Source organism: Ambystoma mexicanum, chromosome 2q, assembly GCF_040938575.1.
Source record: "Ambystoma mexicanum isolate Mex_15411 chromosome 2q, UKY_AmexF1_1, whole genome shotgun sequence".
NCBI lineage: Eukaryota > Metazoa > Chordata > Amphibia > Caudata > Ambystomatidae > Ambystoma > Ambystoma mexicanum.
Genome location: NC_090924.1, coordinates 703156186 through 703176631, shown reverse-complemented (window position 1 = coordinate 703176631; position 20446 = coordinate 703156186). Strand labels below are relative to the sequence as shown.

The following is a 20446-nucleotide window of genomic DNA, read 5'->3' as shown; positions in this document are numbered from 1 at the left end:
CACACCGCAAAGGAAAAAGCCGGTGCATAATCACTTTTTTAATTTGTTTCATGTAGGAAGCATTTTTTGGCAAAAACCTCTTGGCTACAAGTCGGCAAAAAAAGAAGAGGCTAAATAATTCATCAGAATGCCCTCCTCCGGTTTTGGGTAAAACCAATTTCAGCATGAAAGTTCTGGATATATCATCTGACACACGTCTTGGCTCTGTTTCGTCGCTAGTTCCACTTAAGCATAGATTACAAGGTATGAAGAGTAAGCTTCTTGAATTTCTCAATTTTTACTTTATTACTTTTCAATGTTTAATTGTAAAGCTTGATATATATGTGTATCAATGTATGGCTAATTTAGCATTACAATACTTTTCTGTAATATATATTGGGTGTTCAATGTCATAACTACCATTTGGGTCTAATAGCCTTACTGATATGAGCTTTGTGTCTTGATGTGGGATGCCTCAAAATATATGATCTTTTTTCTTCTGTTATTACATAGTACTTTTTCAAATACAATTTGCGTTTACCGTCTCATTCACACATAGTACAAATAGGATTTGGAAAGCTTGACAAAAGGTCAAGCCACAACCATGTTCCTTCTGAGGATGGTCCAGGCACTTGGGAGTTCCAGTGATGCTTCTGAAGTGTAGTGTGTGTAAGACAGCCATGCAGGACTGTAGATTGGTTACGCCCACATATCAGAAGGAGGAAGGCACCTAGTGAAACCCTCCTTTTGTCACTGTTAGCAAAGATATTCTCTTTAGCACCTTTCCTGCCATTGATTTCAATGGGATACCCTTTGTGTTGATGTTTTAACCTGCACTGACCTTTTGGAAGGAAGTAAAGCCTTCAGCATCACTTCCCTTTCTCTAATTGTTATGGGGAAACTGACTAGTCCCTCAGACTATCAGTACTAAGAACTTAGTTTCTTTTTGCAATTCTTTTTTGGTAATTGCCCACAGCACTGTGCCGTGCAGTGCAACTTTTACATGCTGACCTTTTTTATTTTATTTTACTCATGCACTTTTGCGTTTACCACAAATGGCTACTGAAGGGGGCAATCACCCTAATGTACTTGTCCGGGAGGGCAGCTGCCTTCACAGGTTTGTGTGTGCACGCGCTCGTCAAAGGGAGGGAGCTGGTACTGTCTGTTCCCAGTTCACATCCCTGTGTGCCAGAGAGTCTGCTGCGGGCAGATGTGAAACCAGTAGTTGTCCCTAATTGCACAAATACTGTCTGTTTCAATTTGCCAGATCCTTTCCATCGGTGGGCTTGCACTTTCTTCCAACTCCAATTCTTGGTAAGCGGGAGACTTTTGCAGCCATTCTGCAGATCAACTTTGGAGCCCTGATTCCTTTGAAGAAGTGCAGCCTGCTGATGACCCGAAGACAAATTCTGCAGTGGACTAGCAACCATCCAGTCACTGGCCATTTGAAGCCCTGCTCCTCTGCCTGATCTCTGAAAGACCCTCATTGCTGCTTGTTTGGACAGTTTTTCTGAAGTGATACCCACTTCTTTAAAACCATTCAACTGAGGCAGTACAAGTCTCCACTCTTAGTATAAGACTGTACCACCTGAGTACATGGCAGTGTAGGCAGAGCAGCCAGGCTTATCGTAGGAGGGAGAGAGGGCAGTAGACACAGTACAAGTGAAAATTGTAATACAAATGATCCAAAGCAACACTGAAACACTATGTATTGTAAAAATAAAGGATTTATTTAAATACAAGTAGGCCCAGATAAATCTAGGGGTTCAGTAAGTAATAACACATTATATGAAATCACAATATAAAACACAACACTATACTTGAAAGTACACAGACCCAAGTATAAACCTTATTTGGAACACCTAACAGTAGTTCTAGGGAAGTCAAAACCTTGTTATGCACATTTAGTATAGGTCAAGCCTATTCTTTGGGAGTAAAAGACCAATGGTTACTTTCAGATTACTTTTGGTAATACAAGGGCAGTAGGCCCTTCAAATTGTACCGTGACTCTTGGAACAAATCACATAAACAGTCAACTGGACAATATACTTTTTTTTGGTGAATAGTGAAACACTTATTCTAGGTGCAGTAGAATCCTAATGAAGTAATATAAAATTACAGATGCTTTGGAAATCTGGGAACCCCAGATTGAGGTAAGCAATAACTCTGGTAACTTGTTTTGGATGGCACGCAGCTAACACAAGGTAAGTAAAACCCACACACTTGAACTTCACACTGAAGGGGAAAGTAAAACCCAATGTCATACTTTACTGAATAGTTATTCTAGGTAGACAACAACCTAATGTAGTAAGACAGGCTAGCAGCAAGTCAGGGGAAGCAAGACCCAGTTGGGGGGACACTCATACAGTTATCCTAACATGACTAACCTGATGATACCAACAGTTGGGGGACACTCATACAATTACCCTTCAGGAATAATCTGGTGAAACCAACACATTACTTTTGTAAAGAGGCACAACCTAATCACAGGAGAGTAAAATACCTTCACATCTACTTTCTATTAGACTGGCAAAACAGTGGCTAAGGAAGAAAAGATGCTAACCATACTTTTAAGAATAGTGCATCACACATTCAAGATCAGTAATAACTTTTGTAACCGTTCACTCTTGGAATTAGTTACCCACCAACTCTTTACAAGTAAGTAAAACAATTGATTTATTTTCTAGGCAGAAGTCCCAATCCCTACAAAGTCTTTCCCTTATTTTTGGAGCATGAGTGTATTCGGTGGCAGAAGGGGGGTCACTAGTACTAGTGACCACAACAGGCAGTGTTAGAATAAGTTCTTTAGTAGCAAAAGTCAGAGTTTCCTTAGGAAAACTGGCAAATAGGTGAGTACTTTACTTCTAGGCTTAGAAGAGGGTCCATGGGCTTCACAGAAGACACCCCAGCAGGATTGTAGCAGTGGGACTGGGTGCACTGGATGAGGGACCTCCCAATCACCGAAAACACCCCAGGACTACACAGAAATCCCAACAGGCTTAAGGCAAGTATATACCCAAGCCAACACAGTACCTCAGCAATGAAGAGATTGCAGTAGGTGAACTTCAGGTACTGCAGACAAATACCCAGTCAGTGGATTCCCTGTCCTGGAGACTGAACACAAGACTTCAGAAGGGACTTTGCAGCAGGGATCGATGAAGAAGGCTCTAGGCAAGATTTCCCATATAGGTCTGCAAATTTGGCGCTTTTTCAAGGAGCACAGAAGACAGAAAATTGCGGTTGAATTCTCGTCGTTTAAAAGGTCCAGCACTCTTGTGAGGGGACTTTTCGGACTCGATTCGTGTCTCTGGAGATACACCAGGATGCCCGCGAAGTTTCAGCGAGCTTCGGAATTCGGAAGACTGTGCACCACACAGCGGCTGGAGGTCCCTGGGTATTGGGATATTGCAAGAACGCAAGGTCGCAGCAACCCATGGGATGGCTCAAAATGCAGGTGGTCTTGAGTCTAGTGGGTCTCACCAGGCTCTGGGTTCGGGTCGTCGTTTTTGGAGACCCCGGGTCGATTGGAAGGAAAGGCTGCAGCAGGCTCCGGTTACAAAGCATGCTCTCCGGTCGCTGGAAATCATTGCCGCCGCTTTTCCTTTGTCATTCTCTTTGGTTTTCTGTTCCAGTGGTCGACATGACTTCAGCTTCCAGGTTTCCAGTATTTATCAGGAAGTACAGCACAACCTCTGCATTCTCTCCCCTCATTTTACAAGAAAGGGGCGTCTGGTTGTCCAATCAGGACAGCCAGCCCCCCACTGGGATTTGTCGCAGTTGAAGGAAGGCGTAAGATGAGGGAGTTTTGGACTCCTCCCCCACTTCCTGTGCTTACAGACTGAATGGAGCCTGGGCAGGGGTGTCCAGGGGACTCCCGCCAAAGACAAAACTCAAAGGAATTTCCCACCCTGGATGTCAGGGGAAAGAACAAGAAATGACCAGAAACACTAAAATGGCAGAAAAAGAAGGTGCACCAAATTAGTAAAAGGTATCACTGCCACCAGCCATTAAAGGTAAGTTTGTCACTAACAGAATTGTTACAGTTTTAATGTGAAAGGTGATACATTGTATCTCCCCAGCACTCCACATAAGGTGGGGTGTGCTTGTTTCACAGAATAAAATGAAAAAGGGATCCAAAAATCCTTTCTACCCTTGGGAACTGTAGTTCACTTAAGGTTAGCACAAGAAAGTTAAATGAGGAGTCCCTAGGGCAACCCAGCAACAACAGGCACTTATTGCCAATAAGTTGTTAGACATGATGACTTTAAAAAGACACTATGGAGAGTCTTAAAAATGACACCCATAAAAAGAGTTAAAGATTAGGTGAGTGTGGAAAAAGGTTCCCACTCACTGAGGTATTCATGAAAAATATCCCACTAGAAAAGCAAAGTTCTGGAGTTGAACCAGGAAAGGAAGATTTACCAGCTCTGTGGAAATCTTACCTAACAGTGCTTCAGCCTGTAGGGAGCTCTTTCATTTTCATGGAAAAGCCCCCCCTACCTGTGAGACCCCCGCCTACCCCCTTCCCAGCACTTTTTGCTGGACTCTTGGTTATTTCTCTTGTTCTCCTGAAGGAGTGGAGCCTTTTTCCCCACATTCATTAATTGTGTTCTGACACTGCAACCCTTGTTCATTCTGTTTTTACTTGAGTCTTGCTATCATCAATACTTTTTAAGGCATCTGCCGTTCACTTTTGCAGCACGCAACACCTTTTATGCAATGTTGCTGGGAGCCCTTTGGAGCATCCTTTTCATATTCTTTTGATTTCATTAAGTACTGTTCTCGAGTATAGAGGGATATTTTGTATCCTTCTTAGCTTTTCCTTTTGTATGATCAGCTCACACCACCCTACGTGGAGTGCTGAGGGTTTACCTTGTATCCTCTTTCTCGCTGCTCCTGTATCATTTCTGTTAGTGACAAGCATACCAGAATGGTTGGTGGCAGTGCATGTGTTCTACCAATTTTTGCGCATTTTTCCTACCCAGCCTGTGTTCACAGTTGCGGTAGTGGACAGAAGAGTTACCATTGACCCAAAATGGTGGCCACCTTCTTTTTTTGACATTTGTTTGTGTCCTTTCTTGGTCCTTCTATCAACCTGGTTGGGGGAGGCCCTGGTTTGACTTTTGTCTTTGGCGGGAATCCCGCCAAGGCTCCATAGTGTCTGTGAAGACAGGAAACGAGGGAGGAGTCTGAAACCCTACAGCCCTTTGTCTTCTGGCATGCCTGCTTAGATGCAGTTCCTACTGGGAGGCTGCCACCACCCAAGGTTTCCCACTTCAAGACCCACCTCTTCAAGGAATCTCCCCTCCTCAACTCCTAGGTCATCACGTGGCCCCTCACACCACCTGACTCGCTAGATGCCGCCTGCCCCTCTCCTACCTGCCACCCGGTACAGCTGTACCCAACCCCTGTGCCCCTCTCGATCATTCCCCCAGCTGCATATCTGTTCTGTTACCTCTGAATAGCACTTGGTTATTGGATAAAGGTCATGATTTGACCCATCTTGCACTGAGGGAGATCAAGTCAACGCAATCACTGTTAACCTCAAAGATGGATCGGATCGAAGGCTTCATTGTTGCAGCCGAAACGCTTAAAAATCTCCACAATGTATGCCCCACGACCCATCCACCTGTTATTAATTCACCTATGAAAAATAAAAGCATTCAGTGCTGCCTGGACTTGACTCTCGTTCCGCCTGCTACGCCCGTGCAAACACCAATAGATTCTGCCTTGTGCAAATGTCACAATTCTTCCTGCGACCTGAAATCTGCCATAGAGAAAATGAATACTCTCATGGCTCTATATTCATCTGTAGTTCCAACCTCTTTGAATGGTTCTGACAGCCCTTCTGTTCTTCTGACAGCTCTCGAACATATGCAATCTGAACCTCCGGTCCCTGCTTCCAGTGGTAATGATACTGGTTTCATGTCACGGAGAGCTAAGAAACTTCACCAAAGAGCTGTCAAAAGAAATGCTAAAAGAAAGAAGAATACCGACATAAAAGAACCAAATCCTGCAACTGATTCGAATATTAAGATCTCTGTCGAAACACTAATAGATGAGGATCATATTGACCTTAATCAACTTTCGAAAGAAAGCCAAGATGTCCTATTTCCACTTATAACATCAGATATGTCTGCTAGTTATGTTGTAGCTCATTCTTGTGAGACGACTGGGCTACCCACCACAATACCCACAACTGATGTTGCTAGATTGACCACTCCTGATACTAATCGAGTTGAAAAACAGCAAATTGACTCTACTGAAATATCCACCTTAAAACGTAAAACGAAAAATAATAATGTAATACCAACTAACTCAGTGCTCAAAGGACAAATATCATCACCATTAGTAGGAGCTAAATCTAACCTGGCCACCTACTTTCCGGTCTGTGGGAGAAATCGCACCACTCGGCATGATGAAATCGTACTTGTTGATTGTCCAACTAATTCCACTTCTAGAACATATAGTGAAGTATGTACTTCATTCTCTGGAACTAACGGAAATGTCACCACTAGCAATCCAATGAACGATGTCAAGGCTCGGGACAATGCTCCAAATACCTCCGGTTCACCATCTGTGCATCTAGCACCTGCACCTTCGACTGATTTACAATCTAGCAGTAATAAGGCGACATTACCAGCACTCTCTCATATGTGCAATGATTTTAATTATTGTCCTACCTTGCACGACAATATTGATCTCCCCAGTAGAACTAGCTCTGTGATGTCCGGTAACGGACTAGGAAAGGTAACATTGTTGGCTCTCCAACCTGTTATGGAACCTTCTATTCTGCCTCCTAACGGTCAGCCACAATGTACCATACTTCCATCTCATGCCCAGAACTGCACCTCGAAGCAGGGCCTTTTAACAGGTAACTGCAACTTTGATCCTCGAGCTACTACCATGCTATCCCATCATGAAATTTTAGATATCCTTAGGAAGGAACTTAATGAAAGACCACTGAAATTTAATTCTTCCAATGTAACTTTTCATCAAGATCCATCTATGATCTCTCACCATGTTCCTTCCAGTGAAATTGCCTCTGATCCTCTCCCAAAATCATTTGACCAGTCATCTGACAATAATGAACAAATCATCCCAGAAAAGCACCATCTATTAGGATTTGAGGGGAAAAGCGATCTACTTGGTACGAACCGGATTAATCGGGCCTTCATTTTGGCACTATTCAATCGCATCCCTCAACTACGGATGTTTAAATCGGCAGACATTCTGAGAGTGTCATTAGCCACGGACAACAATTATCGTGCTGTAATCCAATTAGCTTCAGAGGCTGTAAAGAAATATCTATGGTTCAATAAAGAAGGTATCTATGAAGAAGGCCTCACTTTGAATTCACTGGAAAACGAACCAGAGGCTACCAAATTCATTCAATTTAAATGTCCTCAGGCTCTGAGCCCCGAATCACACGCTTCATTGCAATCTCAAAATCACGGGGCTGCCAATGATGTAATCACCGAGCTCCTGCTTAAAGTAGGCATCTCTCATGACCTACCATGGCTTGCCCCCATGCTTAATTCTCTCTTAAAAACCACGGACCGCTCTCCCACTTCATAGCCGTCTTCTAAAACTCTACTCTCTTTTCAATCGTGGAATTCATGTGGCTACCTTAACCTTATGAAATGGCATTCAACCCTTGATTGCCTTAGTCGTCCATCAATACTTATGTTTCAGGAGACTATGAAAACCACTTCCCTTTTCTTGCCTGACTACTCAACGCATCATATTCCCGCTATACGAGCTCCTGCCGGTCGTCCATCTGGTGGTATTATGATAGCTATAGACAATGCCCTCATGTTTAATTCAAAAAATGTTTGGCATGCTAATAACCTTCTAGCAATATTACTGGAAACCAACAGTCACAATTATCGTCATTTAATTGTTATGACCATTTACTGGAATCCGTCTACTACCCCCATTGATGAGATGATTGAGGCAGTTGAGAATTGTTTAGAATTTGTAACTCACGAATACGATAATATTGAAATCATCCTTGGTGGTGATTTTAATTGCGATTGCAGAACCCCCAATGAAACTGGTGGATCTTCTAGAAACCTACTTTCGAAAACCAGAGGTAATATATGGAGGTCCTTTTTGAAAGATTGGGATCTAGATCTTGTTCCCCCCCGTTGACCCGTCAAATTGGATCACATGGTCAAGGGATGGAAAAAGGTCAACAATTGACTTCATATTTGTTAGTCACAATTTGCTTCTACGATCATCTCCTCTAAAAATTTCCATGTTGCCTTTTGGTGACCACGCTGTGTTATCAGGCAACTTGAAATTCGACATTTCCATTACTGGTGTTGATCATGCTACTGCATTGTGCGAAGTAGATCGTTCTATGACTTCTATCAGATGGTCTATGACACTGTGCAAGCAATTCACTCAATTTGTAAAGTCAGCCATAGTACTTTGGAACAACTCGGAACGAATGCACACGACTGTTCTTGAGCAGCGATATGCTGAAATAACGCATGCAGCACTAATATATTTTAGCAAAAAGAAAAGAACCGATATTAAAAATCATCACTTCTTTGATCCTCTTTGCAAAGCACAGAAGCGGGAGAAAAACAAGGCTCTTAGAGCTTTGAAAAAATCCATTGATCTTTCGCGGGAACGGTATCTCGCGCGGCGTAATTCTATCGTGTCAGCATATAAACGCAGCTTGAAGCAGAAAAGGCTAATAAGACACAATGAAATAAATTGCAGACTTGTTAGAGCCATTGTATCCCACGATACTCGTACTATATGGCGAACGATCAAGAGTCACACCTCCCAAGTATCGCTTTCTACGCCGAATGTTATATCAGAATCCACCTGGTATGAGTATATCAGACACAAATTTAAGACTCCTGTGCGATTTTCGAATATAACGATCTCTGCTTTAAGATATCATGACCTGCCGCGGTTGGTTTGGACCATCGCTGACATCAAGTGGGCGATATCTAAACTCAACTATCCTAAATCATCCGGCCCCGATGGCCTGCCTCCCTGTCTATACAAAGATGACCCGGATTTGTGGGCATGTATCTTAAACACCAAGTTTCAGTTCATCCTTAATACAGGAGCTATTCCTGTCTCATGGCTAACTGCCAATATCATCCCGATCTTTAAAAAAGGAGATGCTGCGCTACCGCAGAATTATCGACCTATTGCGCTAATTGACACTGCGGCTAAATTATTTGCCTCTCTCCTTCTTCACGACCTGGAGAATCACATTGGAGTACTAGGACTATATTCCAAATACCAAACTGGCTTTAGGAAAGGTATGTCCACCTCGCTTAATGCCATGATTATGGCCTTTACCATCGCAGAAGCTAAGAAATTAACATCTAATCCTGTTTACATTGCCCTCATCGACATGTCCTCAGCCTTCGACACAGTGATTCGTAACTTATTATGGGCCAAACTTACCAATATGGGAATTCCATCTGTCCTTATTTACTGGCTCAAAGTCTTACATACTAACACCTCTTATAGAATTAAGCTCACCTCAGAGGGACGTATTACTAAAGCTATCAGCACAGAGGTAGGCCTAAAGCAAGGCTGTAACCTCGCAGCCACCCTTTTCAATCTATACCTGTCCGATCTCGATAAAGGTTGGGATGCAAATAATCTCTTCTCTGTTAAAATTGGCTTGATCCGTCTCAAATGGCTCGCCTTTGCAGATGATATTATTCTATTCGATCCCACCCCGTCAGGCCTCCAACTCAAACTACGGCTATTTGAGGAATTTGCATTAGCACACAATTTGACGCCTAACCCTGCCAAAACAGCAGTAATGCAATTTGGTGTTCGGAAGCGAACTGGCAAGTCGCAATGGCACATCATGCAGACTCCCATCCCTCTCATTACAGAAACGATTTATTTGGGTTATCATCTAACAGAGAAAAATTCTATCTTAATGTGGACTGACCTACTCAATAAAAAGATCAGACCCCTGATTTCACAATCCAAGGTAATTTATGCGAAATACTGTAAGTTTTCACTAACTCCCCTCATCGAGTTTTTAACTCTAAAAATTGAGAGTGTAATTCTGTACTCTCTCGACATATGTATGGGTGAGATGGGCCCAATTCTGGATCAATTGCAAGGAACTGCCCTGAAACGTGCCATGTCGCTTCCGATGTCCCTACCTAACGTAATCTTGAGGCATGAATTAGGTTTAGTCGCTCTATCCACTCGTTGGAAATGGCGACTTCTAACCAATTTCGCTAAGATTGGACATCCTATAGCGAACTCCCTATATGTTGAGCTGAATCGTACCATTAACTTGTTGCCCACGTCCTCTATGGCTCTCTATGTGACAAAAATGGCTGCTATACTTAAGATGGCCAACATCACTGTGGATGATGTTCACTACAGACCAGGATATGCCAAAAAAAAACTGTTCGAACTCGATTGGTGTACCACCCTCGATAGAATGAGATCATACAAACTTTACAAAGAATATCACTTATTTACACACAAACGTATCCCAAGATACGATTACATTGTGCTTTTTCCCTGTAACTCTACTCGGAAGCTGTTCCTTTGGTTTAAATTTAATCTGTTCCATACCAAAGAAAGAGTAGTAAAATGGGTTGGTCATAAGTTGTATGCATCGAGTCCTCACTGCAGATTTCCTATGTGCACCGCAACCATTGAAACATTAAAACACCTGGTTTTATATTGTCCCCATTTTAAGAATCAAAGAACGATTTTACTAACTGAATTTGTAAATATTAACTTTACTGATTGCCTTCCTTTCCTTTGGGCTAGAATGATGCAAGGCAACCATAAACCGCTCATATTTGCTCTAACCAAACTATGTAATGTAATTGCAAGAGAATTGGAAAAAGACTGTTACATGAATACGTCATGAATTATTCTTTCCCTTTCCTCTATCCTTTGCAAATCTGTATAAGATTGATGATGCACGCCCATTTTAATGAGTAGATATTTTAATGAGTAGATATTTTTATCGTTTATTTCCTTTTTTTTCCTTTTCTCTCTTTTCCTTTAGCAATATGTCATAGGAATTCTTGGTCTGTAATTTTACTTGAAGGATGGTCACTTTCTATTTCTTTTTTATGATTATATATTGTAATGTTCCATGTTTGTAGGTACTTTATGTAATGTGATTGTATTCTTCTTCCTTTTGTAAAGATTCTCCTACTTGTTAGGAGAGTCAAATACAAATAAAGAAAAAAAAATAGCACTTGGTTATGCATATGTTCTGTTGTATACCTCTGTAAAGCGCACCGTTATGTATCTGTATTGGTATATACCTCTGTAAAGCGCTCTGTTGCTTGTCGAAGCTAGGTCTGCGCTTAGTAAATACCATAAAAATGTAAAATAAAAAGTTTGAATGATGGGTGACACTGGATTTGGCTGGGTTCCTGGATAAAAGGCGAGGATCCTGAGGCAAAAGACAAGTTGACCACTAGAACAGAAGAACCGAGGAAGACTACCAGAGATGCCTGCAGCACCTTCCAGCAACTGGTGAAGCCCGCTTTAGTGACCGCTGTTGTCCTGACCATGTTTTCGAATTGACAGGGACGCTCCGAAGAGGACGAATTTCTCCAGCATGGTGTCTGGCATGGATTCACATGCTAATGAATATTCCCCGTCGTCAGGCCGGGAATCCTCGGTAAAGAAAAAATCAGTATTAGTTAAGTTTCTGATCTGTCTTTCTTAGTAGTAACCAATCACTGGTCTCTGGGTCATACTGCCCCCAGCCAATGACTGCCCTCTCCCTAAGCCCCGCCTCTGGCAGCCATCCTCAGATTTTCACCGCATGCTCAAGTGTTGGGAGTCCTCGTGTTTAGCTCTCGAGATTTCTGATGCGTTTTCACGCTTTTTCAGGAGATTTTCTCATTTTTACGGTTTATTCGAGCCTCAAGCTCCACCATTTCTACTTCCGACAATGGGTAGCCGTTTCGGAATTCTTCTACGCCCCTCAAGGGTGAAGTTTTCATCGAGTTTACGCTTCTTGGAGGATTCCGGAAGATCTGCGGCCTACCTCAACGGACATGGCCCAGGACAAGGGAAGCTCGACGCCCGGATCCAAGCTGTTCAGGTGCTCCCCTGGATGCGGATTGCAGAACGTTTTCAAGGAGGATGAGCACTCGCGTTATCTCTGTCTTCATGAGGACAAGACGCACGTTGAGAAGGACTGCGTTCTGCAAGAACCTTTCGGAACGGACCAAACAAGATCGCCGTTCCTGCCTCGCCGCCTGGCTGGAGAAGGGTACAGCAGGTGAGAAGGCGAAGAAAAGTCTGAGCGGTCTTCTAAGTCCTGTGAGGGCGCCCCGGCGACAGGGGCCCAACAGAAAGCCAAGCACCGCGTGTCCGCGGGCACTGGGAGCGCCAAAAGGTCGGGCTCTTCGGCTGCCAGGTAGGGCGCTACTTCCCCGGCACGTTCGACCACGAGCCAGCGCTCTGGTTCGGGGAAGAGGAAGTCCGAGAACCCGGGCCCGGTCGATCTCGAAGGGGGAGCGAGGTGCTGACCGTCTTCCCCCCCCCCCCAAGGCGAAGGCCCAGGACGCACCTAAGGTGGTGAGGGCTTTGATCCATCCGGCAAAGGCCTCTGCCGAAGTGGTCGCTGCGACCCTGGCGAAGCCGGATGAGACTATGCCAGTGGAAACGGCCTCTGGGCCCAGAGTATCCCTGCCACCGCGGAGGGAATCCTCTTTCCAGCCCCTCGTTAAGACCCCGGCGGAAAAAGAGGGGGGGGGGCGGTGGCCATTGCAGACTCGGAATCAGCCTCTGAGGAGGAACTGGTAGAAGCCGAGAAAGGCCTCAACGAGAGGTCCAGTCATAGGCCTCAACGAGAGCATAGGCCTCAAGAAGAGGTTCATAGTCCTCAACAAGAGGTTCGAGAGGGTTCGATCGCAGGGGGCGGCCCCTGCTGACGTGATCGAGGATAGCGACAATGGCGACGTAGAGTGCCAAGTGGACCGGCCATCCCATCCGTCGCAGCCATTACCCGAGCCACAGGATAGCTCGGCGGCCATTTTGTTGGCAATCCAATCCTTATGTCCCGAGATAAGGACGAGATAACCACAGACCCCGACAGAGGATCCAGAACCGGGCCCGTCGGGAAGCCCTCCGAACAAGCGGAGGAGAGTCCACCCCGCCCCGCCCTTCGTGCCTGCGAGACCTGTGGACCCCTTGTCCTCGCCGGACCCTAGAGAGGATACAGCGACGGACACAGCGACTGGGACGGACGATGATGGCGGCAATGACACAGCAGACATCCCGTCATCACCCCGCCCCCCCACCCCCAAGGGCTGCCCCAGCCGACGAAATTGGCTCTTTCCACACCATGATAACTAGGGCATCCAAGCTCTTCCAGCTCTGCCCTGAAGAACAAAAAAAGGAAGGGTTTCTGTACCAACGACGAGAGGCCAAGAGGAAGACGCTCCTTGCGGTGCCTTTGCTCGACGACGTCTGGAACGAGGGGCTCGCTGTCCTCAAGAACCCTTCCACGGCGCCCGCCAAGAGGGACAGGTACAAGAAGAAGTACCAAGTCCCCGATGCCGCCCCCTTGTGCCTCAGGGCCCAGCCCACGCTGGACTCTGCCGTCTCGGCAGCGGCTAAGAAGGCAGCGGGTGCGGCGGCTTCAACTTCCACTTCCCCGCCGGACAGGGAGGGCAAGAAGTTGGACTCCATGGGACGACGAGTCATCTCGTCGGCGGCAACGACGATTAAGGCAGCCAATGCCTTAGCAATCGTGGCCCGCTACGCCAGGGAGCTCTGGTTCAAGATATCTCCCCTGCTAGACTTCCTACCTGACGACAAGAGGGCGGAGGCCCTAGAAATTCTGCAGGAAGGCGAGTTGGCGTCGGATCACGCCATAACTGTGGCAACGGACATTGCCGATACTGGATTTCGCCAACTGGGCAACCGAGTTTGCCTCCGACGACGAGGATGGCTCAAGGCGACACTTTCGCCAGGACGTCCAGACCAGAGTGTTGGACATGCTGTTCGACGGCAACAACCTCTTGGGTAAGATGGTGGACGAGTCTCTACAGGCCATAAAGACCGACTCGGAGACGGCCCGGGCCCTAAGGGTGCTTCAACAGCGACGGCCCTTTCGGAGTTCCGGGGGCAGACAGGGTGCCTCCAAAGGTTCCAGTGGTGGCTCCTCCACTTACCGCCAGGCGGCCTGCTCCTCTTCCCGGGAGGCCTACAGAGGTTGCGGCAAGCAGGGGGGATCCCGCCTTCGTAGCTAAGGAGGCCAAGGCAGCAAGGCCGCCTCCAAGCAAGACTGACCCGGCCGTGTTGTCGGGCCCCCACCGAAGCACCCCGGTGGGAGGCCATCTGACGAAGTTCGTCGGCGTGTGGGAGTCCATCTCCACCGACCATTGGGTGTTGGACACCCTGGCCAACAGGCACTCGCTGGAATTCCAAAAGAAGTGCCCTCGCGTTCCTCCCGTGGCCAGGAAGGAAAATCACGTCCCTCAACTGCTGTTGGAGGTAAGAGCGATGCTCAAGAAAGGTGCCATCGAGCTCGTCCCCAGAAAGCTCCGGGGCTCCGGAGTGTACTCAAGGTACTTCCTCGTCAGGAAGAAGACAGGCGGTTGGCGCCCCATCCTGGACCTGCGCCGCTTAAACAAGTACATCAAGGCGCAGAAATTCAAGATGGTCACCCTCCAGCACGTGCTGGGACAGCTGGAGGAAGGCGACTTCCTGTCGTATTTGGTCCTGGAGGATGCTTACTTCCACATCCCTATTCTAAAAAGGCACAGGAAGTTCCTCAGGTTCGTGGTTCAGGGACGCCACTAACAATTCAGAGCCCTACCGTTCGGATTAAAGTCGGCACCCAGGGTTTTCACCAAGTGCCTGGCACCAGTGGCGGCGCGGCTGCGCCTGCAGGGGATCCACGTTTACCCCTACCTGGACGACTGGCTAATCCGGGCAAGGACAAAGTAACTCGCCGTCGAGCACACGGCGAGGACCGTCCGGTTGCTCACGGAGCTGGGGTTCGCCATTAACTACCCCAAATCCCACCTGGCCCCATCGCAGATAGCACTGTTTTTGGGAGCAAAGCTCGATACAGTGGGGCAATTGGCCTCCCTTTTGGAGAAGAGGACCAAGACCATCCTGGGCAAGGTGCAGTGCCTGCTAGCCACGGACGTGGCCAGGGTGAGGTCCATCAAGTCCCTCCTCGGGATGTCCTCCTGCATCTATCTTGCACCCCTTTGCAGGCTTCGGATGCATCCGCTACAGGAGTTCCTCGATGCCCGCTGGCTTCAGGCGAGGGGCTGTTCCGAGGACAGGATCCCTCTCGATGAAGAGTTCTGTCGGGCGATCTCATGGTGGGGCATCCATGCTCACCTCACGACAGGCACGGAATTTCAAATCCCGGCCTTTCAGGAGACGGTGATGACGGACGCCTCTCTGGAGGGTTTGGGGGCCCACACCGGAGACCTCCACGCAAGAGGCCTTTGGCTCCCAGAGGAGAGGTCTCTCCACATCAACATTCTGGAGCTCCGAGCAGTGTTCTGGGCTCTCAAGTCGTTCCTTCCGTCCCTCAAGGGCAAAGTGGTGAGGATCTTCACCGACCACACCACCACGATGTTCTATATACGGAAGCAAGGAGGCACCAGATCCCCAGCCCTATCCATGGAGGCCCAGGATCTGTGGCACAGGTCAGACGCCCAGGGGATGTTTCTGGTTCCCTTCCACCTGGCAGGAATAAAAAACACCATCGCAGACTCACTCAGCAGGGAGCTGCGCTCGTGCCACAAGTGGGAGCTGCGCCAGGATCAAGTGTATCGACTCTTCCAACGATGGGGCAAACTCCAGATCGACCTGTTCGCGACAGCGACGAACTCCAAGTGCCAGAGGTTCGCCAGCAGGTTCCCACAGCCGAGGAGCATGGGCGATGCTTTCTCGTTCCCTTGGGACGGCCTGTTTCTATACGCGTTCCCTCCATTGCCGTTGCTGCTCCGCCTCATCAACCAGCTCAAGAAGTCCAAGTGCAGGATGATCCTCGTCGCCCTGGCGTGGCCGAGACAGATCTGGTTCCCGGACCTTCTGGACTTGTCAACGTCCCCACCAGTCAAGCTGCCGGCGGACGCGGATCTTCTCTCCAGAGAAGGAGGCGCCATTCTCCATCACGATCTGCAGTCGCTGAACTTGCAGGCCTGGTTCCTGCAGCGCTAGAGTTTGGAGGGTATGATATCCCGGCTGATTGCAGAGAGGTTCTTGCAAAGGCCAGGGCGTCCTCCACCCTCAACTGCTACGGTCATAAATGGAAGAGGTTCTCTGTCTGGTGCCGTGCACAGAAGATTAACCCTCTGCGGATTACGGCCCCTCAAGTGCTGCCGTACCTACTGTCGCTGGCCAAAGCTGGACTGGCTCACGCCTCCATAAAAATACATCTGGCGGCCATCTCCCAATATACCAGGACTACGGGACGGGCGTCCTTGTGGTCGCATCGCCTGGTGAAGGAATTTATGAAGGGACTATTCCGATCATTCCCGCTGGTGAAGGCTCCTGCCCCGGCGTGGGAGCTTATTGTGGTGCTGACCAGGCTCACGGGAGCCCCATTCGAGCATATGCATTCGGCGCCTTTGAAGTTCCTGTCTTGAAAGACAGCGTTCCTCGTGGCCATCACCTCTGCCCGACGAGTGGGAGAGATTCAGGCCCTATCTTGCAAGCCTCCATACTTGACTTTTCATGACACAAGGGTGGTGCTGAGGACGCACCCCTCCTTCATGCCCAAGGTGCCGTCGGACTTCCACCTCAACAAGTCCTTGGTGTTACCAGTTTTCTTCACGTCTCCTTCGACGCCGGCCGAGAAGACTTTGCACTCGCTGGATGTAGCTAGAGCGCTGAAGTTCTACGTGGACCGCACAAAGTTTTCGGAAGACGTCACAACTTTTTGTGAACTTTGGGTCTGTGAATCAAGGGAAGGCTCTCTCGAAGACTTGCATTTCCAGGTGGCTCTCCGGCTGCATCATGCATTGTCACCCATTGGCAAACCGACGGCTGCCCGGCCGTCCGAGAGCCCATTCGACCAGAGCAATCGCTACCACGGCATTCCTGTCTGGTGTGCCCCTGCTGGACATCTGCAGGGCTGCTACGTGGAGGTCTACGCACACCTTCACAAGATTCTACTGCGTCGCTCGGGACTCCAGGGTCGGCCAAGCAGTGCTGCGCAACCTGTTCGCTTAAGGTGAGCCTGGTGAGGAGGTAAGAAATGTTGAGTTGTTGTATTGCTTAATGGTGAGCCTTTTGCCACCTCCCGTGGTTGTGCATGTGTATACTGCTATTTATTTTTTTATTCATGAGCATGTGAATCCATGCCAGACCCCATGCTGGAGAAGGAACAAGTTACTTACCTGTAACTGTTGTTCTCCAGCATGGGTCTGGCATGGATTCACATGCAAACCCTCCCACCTACCCCTCTGCTGCTCTTCACTTGGTCATATTGCCACTTGGCGTGCTACCATATCTGAGGGTGGCTGCCAGAGGCGGGGCTTAGGGAGAGGGCAGTCATTGGCTGGGGGCAGTATGACCCAGAGACCAGTGATTGGTTACTACTAAGAAAGACAGATCAGAAACGAAACTGATAGTGATTTTTTCTTTACCGAGGATTCCCGGCCTGACGGGGAATATTCATGAGCAGGTGAATCCATGCCCAGACCCATGCTGGAGAACAGTTACAGGTAAGTAACTTGTTCCTTCTTCCTTGGACTGGTGGGCATAATCAGGACTAAGACGACCTTCAATTTAAGCCATCCCATGACATGCTGCAACCTTACTGGGCTGCAGACCGTATATATCCTGGGACATCAAGCATGATTGAATTCCCTCTTCCCATGAACAAACACTCCCGAAACGTTGGTGGACTCTTCCAGACAGTCAATAGAAAGATCCCCCTCAAAGTCACTTCACCAATGTGTAGGACCGAGCAAGCGAGGTAAATCGTTCGGACGAGAACTGTTCCACATTGGAGTCTGTGAAAAGGTGCCAAAACTGCAGACCGGTGTTGGACCATGAAGAATCCTTTGTTGGGAGTTTTTTCTCTCGACTGCTGCTCCGACATCCCTTCCAGAGTCCCTCTTTTAGTCCCCACAACTAAGGAACAAGAGCCCGGGTCCACCTCTGCTGCACAGTGAAAGAATCCCGATGCATCTTCATCACTCCTCAGGTACTGTGGGACTTGTGGTAGTGAATACCATGAGTCACTCTGTTGCTCCTTTGTTGCTGGAGCATTGATTCCGGTGTTTGGGTGTTCGCCCATACCGTTCACCCAAGGCGCTTGTGCGCCCAAGGTACCTGAAATTATTTTGAATAACAGAAGCCCTTTACTTGTTATTGAAGAATCCTCTGCAACTTTGCTTTTTCTGCATCTGTACCTTATCTGCTTTACCTCCAATCTGACTTTTAAGAACTCCTCCCTGGATGGGGATGGGCTGCTAAAGCCTTAAGGCCTCTGAAAAGGAATACAAGTGTTTTAAAGTACTGATCTGCTATTGTTGGTGTTGCTTAACCTTTTTATTCTGCAACAGAACATTTTCTGAGTTGCTATAACAAACGATTTGACTTACCTTTGAACTGAGTCCAATTAACTGTTTAATACTTAACTTGAAGTATAGTGTTTTTGTTTCTTTGGACTTATGTAGTTCATTGTACTTGCCTACACTGCTCACATCTCCCTCCTAAGATAAGCGTGGCTGCGTGAAGGCATCACGAAGTAAGACAGACAACAGATTCACTTTTCTGAAATAAAGCTTTATTTCTCAAATGTTAGGATTGAGTAAGGCCTAACTTGCCCTATGCTTGGGTGGGGTTTCCCTACCCAAAGAAACTAGGGATAGTTTGTGTCATTAGGCAAGATTGTATGCAGTAACCCTGTGGGAGACTACACCAGTCTTGTCCTCTTGATATTAGTTAACCCACCTATTATGTCTGTACTACAAAAGCTGGTAGAGTGACTGAGCAGCCAGACTATCTCAAGAGGGGTATATGTGAGCTGTAGAACTTAGTATCTAAATCCACCAATAAAGTATCCAAATAACACTTAAATCATTATTTTACTAGACAACCTTGAGTTTAACTGTCAGTTTTAAATAAACCTTCTTTAAAAAGGGCAATATGCAACAATAAAAATGCTTCATAATACGTTCTCAAAATCAAGATTAGTACATACTCTTTAGGGATATTTCCTACACACTCCCTACAACCTGAGGTGACTTTAATTACTATGACAGTATTGGCATTTATATATCACTTTTACACATGGTAAAATTCTGAGGTTGTGGAAACGGAAGGTTAATGGAAGGAAATAGGTTAACAGGTTCTCTGAGTATGTGAGCACTTTTAAAAATCCCCCAATGAAGTCTAGATACAATCTTTGCCCAGCAGTAGCAGTTTCAAAAAAGTTACCACATATGAGTGACAGTTGGAATCAAAGTCAATGCGACAGAAGAGTCTGCAAGGAGCCGGGACCGCCATAGTCAATTTGAACACGGTCTATGGAGCTGAGCCACTTCTTAGATAGCACAAAAGTCTTGCACAAAGTTAGAGAGTTGTAGAAAATCACTTTTGGTCCACAAGCTGTTAGGCTTGGGAAAGGTAGAGCTGAGATCAACTCTGCAAAAAGCAGCTACTGCAAGTCTCAAGTGAGATAATGCCAGCTACAGACAAGGAGTTAATTATTCCTTAGTCAGAACAGTACCTTAGGTTAGAAGAAGAGGATCCAGCCAGCTTCTTTCCTGGTTGAAGAATTGCAGATCATGTGTTCCTGGGCCTCATTCGTGGGGACACAAGAGGGAGGACATCTGGAGGACTCCTGCACAGCAGTCCAGAGGTCTGTTGCAGCTACGGGCTCTTTTTCAGTTCAGCGGCACTTCGCGGTTTCAGCTACTGGCAAATAGGACCACTGTGGATCTTGGACACTTGATGGACTTTCTTTGCTCCTTAAATCCAGCACTCTGGTGAGGTGACTGGAGGTTGGGTTATCCTGCTTCGCAAGGTTCCTCAGGATCGTCCTGGAGCTCTGGTCCGGCTTAAAGACGATGCACTCTGTGATGCTGGAAATGCATTGGAGAGACAGGGCCTCCCTTTCCTTGTTCTGTAGTCCTTTTTCGTGTATGTTCTGTTATTTTCTGCACAGGAGTCCTTGTGGGACTCCTGGCAGTACAGCTCTTCCACTCTCTCGTTTGGTGTACAGATCCTTGGGATACCCTTATGGCACCCATGGGTGGGGGTGGAACCCTGTACCCCTAGTGTATGTTTTTGGGCAACTGTGTGTGGCCCACAGAGCAGGGTATGGGCTGATGGCAGGTTCATGCTGAATTTGCCAGGTGCTCGGAGTATCCTCCATTTTGGGATACCCATGCCCTTCCATTTGAATCAGTTGATTCCTGATAGGAGACAAGATGGCCCTGTGGCCTCCTGCTTTCTATTGCCTGTTAACTTGTTTTTCCCAAAGTCCTGGGAA

At 47.1% G+C, this 20446-nt stretch overlaps 1 protein-coding gene across 7 annotated transcripts in view; it reads left to right on the top strand.

Moving 5' to 3' along the window:
• Positions 1–20446, top strand: part of KMT2C (lysine methyltransferase 2C) — a 2745351-nt gene that overhangs the window by 1190483 nt on the left and 1534422 nt on the right. For all 7 annotated transcript variants that reach the window (XM_069647923.1, XM_069647922.1, XM_069647921.1 and 4 more), the window contains one exon: positions 57–243. In XM_069647923.1, the coding sequence (XP_069504024.1) occupies positions 57–243 (187 nt within the window). The remainder of the gene's footprint in view (positions 1–56; positions 244–20446) is intronic.